At 37.1% G+C, this 10,095-nt stretch overlaps 1 protein-coding gene across 1 annotated transcript in view; it reads left to right on the forward strand.

Moving 5' to 3' along the window:
* LOC103156780 (protein NLRC3-like) overlaps window positions 1-10,095 on the forward strand; it is an 18,187-nt gene continuing 8,092 nt past the window's right edge. The window contains exons 1-5 of the mRNA XM_016664613.1: window positions 1-42; window positions 4,512-4,625; window positions 5,055-5,162; window positions 5,660-5,729; window positions 5,860-6,094. Of these exons, the coding sequence (XP_016520099.1) occupies window positions 4,558-4,625; window positions 5,055-5,162; window positions 5,660-5,729; window positions 5,860-6,094 (481 nt within the window). The 5' untranslated portion in view covers window positions 1-42; window positions 4,512-4,557. The remainder of the gene's footprint in view (window positions 43-4,511; window positions 4,626-5,054; window positions 5,163-5,659; window positions 5,730-5,859; window positions 6,095-10,095) is intronic.

A 10,095-nucleotide genomic window follows, 5' to 3' on the forward strand; every position in this document is an offset into this window, starting at 1 on the left:
GTCCAACTTTTAGCGTCACTTGGAAGGAAAGCTTAAAGAAAGGTAAGCTATGTGAATGTGATGCTAGCAAAGCTAGCTGTACAGAGACACACATGTTGCATCTGCGATGAAAAAAAGTTGTCACTCATGCTCTGAATTATTGTGTGGAGGTGTTGACTGACATGTCGCAGATATGGGACAATGCTGTGACCAAAGTACAATATAGTAATATGACATTCAGGAAAGATCCGATTCTTCTGGACGGGTCTTGACTAAGTCCTAAGGACTGAAGCCTCACTGAGAGCCGTTCTTTGTTCTTGTAATGCTCTGCGTACACTGCAGTAGCTATTTTATTTTATTAAAATATATTTATATTTATTTAATTGGCGAATAAATAAAACAAGAACATAAGAACCCAGAGCATGCTCATTGCTCTTTGTTTTTGTCACCTGTCATGTTTCAGACATTGCAGCAGGAGGGAGGGTGAGAACAGTCATGGTGCTCCTTCTGCTCGGTTACTTATTGCTTATTGGACCTTGGACAGTGTTCATAGTTGAGCGTTGTTAATTGCTATGTTTAATGGTGCAGACAGTTGTTATTTCTGACATGGGCAATATGGGCAACCGCCCAGGGCGTTATTTTTTTTAGGGATGGCAGGAGACCTCTGCGGATTGTGGCACAGAGATGAAAACAAAACAGAATGAAGAAGGTTGCTTAAATTTATTTCAGCTCTAAGTATTTAATATCTAGGTGTTTTTATGGGAATGTGGATCTTTCAGATCAATTTGAGAAGCAATTTTGATAGGTGCACTTAATTTTATTGTCATGTAGCGCGGGGTGCTGGTCTTGATTTGGTCCCAGGTTCGTGGTCTAGACCAGTGGTCCCCAACCCCCGGTCCGTGGACCAATTGGTACCGGGCCGCGCAAGAAATAACTAAATATTTCCGTTTTATATTTTATTTGAGTCTGGAGGATCTTTTATTTTGAAAATCCTTTAACCGGATTCTCTTGGTTACTTGCGCGCCAACGCTGAGCCCACAAGCAGCAAAATGAGTAAGAAACGGATCAGATGTCTTTGGAAAGTTTCTTTGCAAAGGAGAAAAGGCCCAGAGAAGAGACAGGAGGATGGATTTATCCCGGACCGGTAGGTGAGTCAAATATTACAAGCCGCTCTGAGTAACATGCGGCGACCGACTGCTAATGAGGCAATGAAGCTTCCAACTGATTCGCCACGTAGAGACCAAGCAGGCTGAGGAAATAAGCAACACTTAGGGTGTCATTGTCTCTCATCACTCCCTGATGAGACCGTCTCGTTGCAGAGAAACAAGCTCAGGGCTCCTGTAAAATTTTACAAGTCTTGACTGGTCCGGGGTAATAAAAAGGTTGGGGACCACTGGTCTAGACTACAACTCTGCTACGTGTATCCTTGGTTCCATGTCCTCCTCTGCCAGTTGGATTTCTTTCAAAATAAATGCCACTAAAAAAAATAAAAAAGTGAAGTTCATGCTATGTTAGGGCAGGAGACAAGATGTTTCCATCACTGAAATGATAACGCACAGAATCACATATCTCAGTCTAAACTATGTTACAGAGAGTAAACACAATAAAAACATGTTCATTTTAATGAACAACTTGTTCATTAAAATGGAACATTTCTGATGTATTAAAATTAAATACGATCCGTTCACTCAATGATATTAGCGATTAGGTAATGCATTCAGCAAGTACTTTTACTTTTAATACTTAAGTATTTTTAAAAGCCAGTACTTTTTTACTTTTACTTAAGTAAAATGCTAATGTGGTACTTTTACTTTTACTTACGTCTGTGTATTTGTACTTTTACTTAAGTACATTTTTTGAGTACTTTCTCCACCACTGCTCATAGTTTGATGACAGTGGGATCTAGTAAAATAGATCAAAACAATAAATGACAAAATACATGCTATAACTATTCCCATAATGTTACATGTTCTATTGTATTTTTATCATGATATTGTTAAGAAAATACTAAAACTGCACCAAAACCTATTCTGGAAATAATAATACAAAGTATTGTTTTTGCATTGGAGTCTTGAAATCAAAAATAAAAGCACAGAAACTAAATGTATCATAACAACGGTCACACCACATGATACTTAGTCGCACCACATGATACTTTCATGTTCCGTCATTATTAACAGGCAAATAATTTGCCTCCTTAAAAGACAACCTAGTTTCCCACACAGTGCAAATATGAAATGTATAATCAAAATAGAAAATTATAGAAATATTTCAATATTAGTTTTTTTAGGTCATACCACTTGACACCCAAATATGGCAACTACATACCTACTGCTAAAAGAGACACTTTTTTTTTTTAAGTTTGAGAAAGACTAACAAACCTGTTTGCTGTCGCCAGGGATTTTTGACAGACTGTTGGATGATGCAAACCCCTGTTTTTGACTGGATTTAAAAATATAAGTCCAAAAATGGGAATTTCTTGTTCAATCAATCAATCAAATTTTATTTGTGTAGCACATTTCAGCAGCAAGGCATTTCAAAGTGCTTTACATAATTAAAATAAAAACAGCATGTGACATTGAATAAACAGTGAGAAAGAGAAAGAGATTTTGAAAAAATATTAAAAAAGATAAAAACATTAAAACCAACACCCCTGTTAGGACTTCAATTAACTGTTGTTTAACTGGGACTCAAACCCTCTGGGACTTTAGTCAAAAACACTGTTTGACAAGGACTCCAACCTCTAAGTTTTTAGTTGAAACGCCGTCAACTGAGACTCTAAACCCCGTAGGGCTTTAGTTAAATGTCATTTAACAAGGATTCTCACACCCCTAGATATAGATTCGTTGAACTGGAAGGTTTTCAGGGGGGCTTTACATAGACAGTGTGAAAGAGAAATGAAAATAAGTTAATAACTAGATGAAAAGTAAAGATAAAAACATTAAAAACATCGAAGACATCAAAACCCGCAATTTCGCCATAAGCAACTCTAAACAGGTGGGTTTTAGTTGAGATTTAAAGGCACCCAGTGTTTCAGCTGTTTTACAGTTTTCTGGAAGTTTGTTCCAAATTTGTGGTGCATAGAAACTGAATGCTGCTTCTCCTCGTTTGGTTCTGGTTCTGGGGATGCAGAGCAGAACCAGAAGATCTGAGGGGTCTAGACGGTTGGTACAGCAACAACAGATCTTTAATGTATTGTGGTGCTAAACCGTTAAGTGATTTATAAACTAACAACAGTATTTTAAAGACTATTCTTTGAGCTACAGGGAGCCAGTGTAGGGACTTTAAAACTGGTGTTATGTGCTTCATCTTCCTGGTTTTAGTGAGAACAGCAGCAGCATCTGGATCAGCTGCAGCTGTTTGATTGATTTATTAGACCTGTGAAAACGCTGTTGTTGGTCGCACCACAAGATATTTTGTTAGATGGACATTTTCAGACAGTTTATTTAAATGTTATAATGGAATTATAACTAAAATGCTTTGAAAATGTGTACAGGATGAAGAAAAGACTTTGAAAATCATGCCAAACAGGAAAGAAAATATATTTGAACAGATTTAATGTAATTTTTAAGACATTTTTGAAACAGTAATTGAGTTCGGACATTTGCACCGCATGACATTTTGACCCTTGAAAGACCACAAAATGGCCAAGAAAACCAGCTCTTGAAAGGTTGTAGAAGGTGTTTATGTGGGAGATATATTACATATCTGTGGTGTCTTCTTATGAATTTAAACCTTTTTTTAACTGTAAAAAGTAAAGCTGGACAAAAAAATTGGGTGTTATGTCACTGAGCCATGGAAGGCAGGTTTCTGTTTGCAGAGGAGATGAAGATGAGACATATTTTAACATTTGGCCTTTGAATATTAATATGTCACTAAAGATAAGAGCTGTTGAGAGCTTTTGCTATTTAACACATTTATTCACTTATGGTCGATGGAGATAGAGACCCTTACTAAACGTGTATTCTTCATGGTTTTTAAAATATTAAAATAACTTATGTTCCATTGTTATGAACGTTTCCATCACACATTCCTGCTTAATAAAGACACAACTACTGCTGTTGTGAAAATGAAAGAAAATGGTTGATTGAGCAAAACAATGACTTCTACAAAGAAGTGATCAAGTTTTCATTTGAAATGTTTTTAAATAATTGTTTTCTAACTTAACTTTTGCTGGCTGTGTTTACAATTATGTTTAACTAGAGGTCTTTAAACACTTTTTTAAGGATTGAACATACCAGAGATGGGTTAGTTGCATTTACTTAACCCTCCTGTTGTCCTCAGGACAACTTAACTTTTTGGGAAAAAATACTTTTAGGAGCTATTTTCCTACACCATACTTTTTATGTTTTCTTGAGTAAAATTATGTAGTGTCATTACTTAGTATCTTGTTTCATTAATTTATTCATAATCTTCGAACATTATTAGGATTCGCTGAGGCTCTATGTTCAGAGTCTATGCTGACTAAGGTGTGATCTCTTAGAGACTGATTAGAATCAAAATGCAGTTCAGTGATGAGTGTTTTTCTGCAGATCAGGGTTGAATGTGTGTCTAAGCTGAAGATCTGAATTTGGCATCATGGAGGCATCTGAAGAGGAAGTTCCTTTCTCTGAAAGCACTCTATGCAAGGAAGAAGAGGGTCAGAGGTGAGATGACAATCCCATAATCTAATTGTATGCATTTGTATTAATAATTATAGCCCTCAGGGATATTGTGTTAAAGTTACAGTGCCTATTAAATTTTTTCACCCCGTTGGATGTTTTATCCTTTCTATTGCTTTTAAAAATCAATCATGATCAATAAAATGTGCCATTTTGGCCAAGAAATTAAAATGCATTAAATAAAATATTTAATCTAAAATAAATGAGTAAATAAAGGGATACATTGTCAAACCCTTCAACTCAGTATGTTGTAGATGCACTTAGCTTCAATAACACCACTGAGTCTGAGTGAATTGGACTCAATCAAGCTTCCACAGTCACATCATAGACTCTGTATGTTCATTAATACTAGGACTTGGTTTCTGTCAGTAAATGAGGTAGATGTTTGACAGGCACTGACATTCACATCCACAGGAAACGACAGAAACAAGAATCTGGACCAACCTGTCTGTCCATCAAGAGCAGCTTCTCAAAACAGGATGTTATTGATTTTAACCTTGACCAACCTTTAGCTACAAAGAGGTGAGTTTAATGGACATTTTTTATGTAATGTGAGTCCCACTGAAAGTTTTTCATTCCAAAATAACTGCTTTTATTTGTTCTTAGAGGTTGAATATGATACAGCTGCATTCCTCTGTCAAACCAACTTTTTTCTAATCCATCACCACTAATATAATGAGGTTAATATACATTATCACTCTCAGTAGAAACCATCTTAGTTCTACCACAAAAGCTAACATTCATAGACGTCCTTGTCTCCACTTTTGTGGGTGCAGCAGCCAGTCAGCAACAAGGAACATGAATGGCAACTTACAAATTCAGCCAGTAGGAAGCCAAGTGGCATTGAGCCTGGGTATCTCAGATTCTAAGCTGCATTTTTCAAACCGGTCGAAATGCAAAACCACGTTGCCAAAAGTGCTGAGCTACACAACAGTTGTCTTATTGAGAGCTCATAGCCATATATCTCGTTCTACTTGGTTTGGCATGATGAAAGCTAATTCTTAGTGATTTCTCCATAGATTCAAGTGGAGCTCAGACGTTGGTCAACCTCCCCATGAGCATCCAATGCAGCTGGGCTCCATATTTATGGTCTGTATAAAAGCATAAGTACTTTTTTTCATATCTTCTCTTAATTAATCGCTATGATGCAATTTGTAGATCACTTGATTGCCTGTCAGATTTTTTTCACAGGGGTTGTTCATGTCTCTTTCTGTTTCAGGAGCTGGAGAAAAAGATTGTGACATTTGTGAAGGATGAGCTGAAGGAGATCCAACAGGTCTTGAGTTCAGATTACCCTGATTGTTCAGAAGCTCAGGAAGAAAAGGAGGGTGTGTCTGAAAACAAGGATGAGAAGCAGAGGAGCAGCAACAGCAGCAGAGAGGCGTTTTTAAAGATCACTGTTGACTTCTTGAGAATGATGAATCTGGATGACCTGGCTGACCTTCTGCAGAGCAGTAAGAGACATACTTTTCTACAGAAATAAATCTACCAATGTTTTTAAAATGCTTGAAGAAAGGATAGTTAAAATGAATACCTATGGTAGTTGACACTAGTTTTAATTTGCTTCAAAGTTTAATTAGGCTTGATATAGTAGACCTTCTGCTGGTTTTTATATTTTCTAATCTCTTCCATCAGACTCTCTTCAAAATTTTACTCCATTTGATCCACAAAATGGTGCTCACTCTCTGCCTTATCAGCTCGGTGTCGCATACAAAACAGTTTGATATGAACACTGTTTCCTGTTGAGCTGTTTACTGGGTAACACCAAGTATGTATATGCAGTCGTAAAAATTGACTTTTGAACTCTAAGGTTTGTTTGGTTGTTAACTATAAATAACTTATTATTAACAAAATAAGTTATTATTAAGAATTGTTAATAATAATTAATAATTAACCAAATTAATAATTTATTTAAAAATTACAAGGTAATTCAAAAGGTCAGGAAGACCTTCTGAATTTGTGTTATTACAAGGTAATAACTCAAACAGTTTCTCTATAATATACCCAGGCTCAATGCTACTTGGCACCCTACTGGTTGAGCTTGTAAGTTGCCAATCATGTTCCTTGCCGCTAACTAGCTGCACCCGCAAAAGTGGAGACAAGTACGTCTGTGGATGTTAGCTTTTGCGGTAGAACTAAGATGGTTTCTACTGAGAGTGATAATGTATATTAAGTTTATTATATTAGTGGTGATGGAGTTTAACGTACAAAATTCAACCTTACCATTATTTTCAACAAATTCACCAAGCTACCAACACTAAATTAAAATACTAAGAAAAATATGAAAAGTTGATAAAAACTAATAAACTACTAAATGTAAAACAGCAAAAATATTTAAACAAGAATAGAACCAATAAAACTATGTAATCTCATCACTCTTCAGTATGAACTGTAAATGTTGAGAAACCAGGTTTGTTCAAGTGGAATTTGGGGATGAAGCAAAATTTAGCTTTGAACTTGAATTGAAATTGGGTTGCTATGGGGGAATTTTTCTGCCATAATTCAAGAGTGAAAGCAGAAGTCCTGCTTTCAGTTCGAAAGCAGGACTTCTTGCCTTTTCTTTTTTTCTCAAAGCTTGTAATGCTTGTACTCAAAACTTCTGCTCTCTTTCAAATATTCACTGTGCTTTCTCAAACCTTTCTCCCCGCGGTTAAAACTTGTCTCTGCTCAGATCAAATCTCCGCTTGCAAACCTCTCTGCTCGCTTGCAGATTCTTTTCTGCTTGTGCTTGGAACGGAAAAGTACTGTCGCCTGGCAACCTATCAGCCAATAGCATGCAAGTGTTATACTGGGTGAGTTTGTTTCCTTCTAATAGGTGTGCCGGTGTGGCTGTGTATCTTCCTACATAGATAGAGATCCAGCTATAGACAGATAGTGAGAGAGTGTTTAAGCCGCTCCTGTGTGCTACTCTTTAATTTCCAGAAACCAAAGGACCATTTTATTAGATTTCTTTTTTTTAATACATAAATTTGTAAAGAAACAATCAGTATAAGTCTTTTTTTGTTTTTTGCTTGTTGGATTTTAAAGGAACATGACTTTCACAACAAGTGGACATTTTTGATCTATAGATAGGAGCAATCTATATGAATATAAAACCATGAAACTGATAAAAATCAACAGCCATTCTTTTGAAAGAATGCCATGACTTTTTAAAGTGTAACTATCTGAAAGCTAAACACCCCCCATGGCAAATTTTGAAAGATTTCTACAAATGTGGCAGAGCCAAGAGACCCGGCTGAGTGAGGGAATGAGCAGGGGGATGGATGGGGGTGTGATCAGGACAAAAGTAGGACTCTTGCCAACTTATTCATTTTGTCGCTATGTTCATCGATTTTTCAGAAATATTTAGTGACTTCTTTTTTTTGTTCAAAATAATAACTAGTAATACATTTAGTGACTATTATTCTGTGTTGTTAGATACTTTTATGCAGCTCGGCTGCAGCCTGTCTGTCCTGAGCGAGGAACAACAGTGGACACTAGCCGCTATTAACATCTCCTGCTTCCTCAGCACTGCAGCCACAGTGAACGATAGGTCTTAACTAATTAAAATGAGCTTGGGTTAATGAACGGTACGTGTCCAAAGAACCAGTTCACAAAGCAAAGCAGAAATTAAAGAAAAAACATTACCAATTTGCTAAATTAGAAATCAGTAACCTTTTTGGATAATTGATTATCAGTTTACTTATCAGTCACTGCAGGGAAAGAACTAAATTAGTATTTTGGAATACTAAGATGGTGGCTTTAGACCATGTTGCCCCTCACAAGATGGTGACTCAAATGAACAGAAAGAAACTGATGTTTTGCTATTTTCAACAATCTCTGAAGTCTAAAACATAGCAAAAAACTATATTAATTGTTCAGTACAGTGGACCGCGTAAGCAGGAAATAGCTATGTGTTGGGAATGCTGGAATGCTAAACTGTTTTTAGCTTTACCTTTAGTTTAGGAAGATCTAGCTTTATAAAAATTGGACATTTTAGGATGCTTAGAAGCAATATACCCATGAAACAGCCAATCTCATGTTAATAAACTATCAGTGATTAAACTACTGAGCTTAAATAGTATGAATCAATGATAACCTTCTCCATTCATTACATTCATTATCAACCATGCTTTTCCCTAGTGCTGGTGCCTTCCTGCAGTCCACTGACCACTGGAGGTAGGCACCAGCCTACTTGAGGTAGGTGTGTGAATGACAAACAATCATTCATACACCTAAGTATAATTTAGAGAGTACAACAGGAACTCCACCTTCCTTCCAACAGGAGTACCTGGAGAGAATCTACACATGCACAAGGAGAAAATGCAAACTCCATGCAGAAAGACCCCAAACTGGAAATCAAACCCAGGACCTTTTGCTGCAAGGCAACAGTTCTACCAACTGTTACTGTAGAGCCTGGAGCTTTCTCCATTTGGGATCATTTTAAGCATCTACAACACAAAAACACCATGAAATATATTATTGCCCAGACAACCTCTTGAGTCATCCTTCAGAATCAAGAAATGTCCAATAAGCAAGGAAAGTATAGTTGTGTGAACAAAAGGAGTTTTCACATTAATGGCTGGTGTGGAGAACCAGAATCTTCTTCTCAGCTCTGGGATGCTCTCTGGTTCCGGAAACAAAGTAATTGTTGCTGAGTTAGCAGGAGCAGTATGATTGTTCACAGAGCACTTGTTTGGAATGTGGGGAATCTTCTTAGCTCTGGTCTAAAACGAGCATCAGTGTGCAGTGAAAGTGGAGTCCAAAGACACTCTTTTCTAGCATCTTTTCCAATGCTGGAACTATTTTCCAGTGTTGGTGAAGCTGAATTTTTTTTCTTTTCAGCTCTGAAGTGGAACCGAGCATAGTCTTCTTTATCAGAGGAGTGGTACCAAATGTTGATTCAACAATGGCAATCTTGGGCAATCTGAAATTCAGAGATTCTTTCTGCAAAATTATCAATAAGCCAGGGTCAAGGCTTGCTCCTTTGACTGGAAATATAGCTATTAGATGTATGTACGACAGACATTACAATGCAACAGCTTCCATGGAAGAGGGCAAGGTGGTCCTCCTCCCTTCTTGGTACTCCTTCTCTTCCTGCTAAGACTAAAAGGAGGTAGTTTAGGAGTTTTTTGTATTTACTCAATTTATTGTTGTCTGATGTTAATCAACTTGATCTGAAATGTTAAAATTGAATAGAAACAAAAGAAATCTTTAAGGAGAAGAAACCTTTTCAAACTCAAGAGCTCTATATCTTGGAGCATATATATCAAACCCAAGGCCCACATGCCAAATCTGGCTCGCTATAGCTATTTATGTGGCCCTCAAAACTCTAGAGGGTCACATAAATAGAACTTCAAGTTCAACAGTTGCATGCTGTTGTTGCGCAACCCCCCCCCCCCCCCTTCTCTCTCTCTACTTCCTCTTCTGAGAGGAGGGAGACGTTGCTACCAGCTCTCCGTCTAACGGGTGAATT

This window comes from Poecilia formosa, unplaced genomic scaffold (assembly GCF_000485575.1).
Source record: "Poecilia formosa unplaced genomic scaffold, Poecilia_formosa-5.1.2 Scaffold499, whole genome shotgun sequence".
Classification (NCBI taxonomy): Eukaryota; Metazoa; Chordata; class Actinopteri; order Cyprinodontiformes; family Poeciliidae; genus Poecilia; species Poecilia formosa.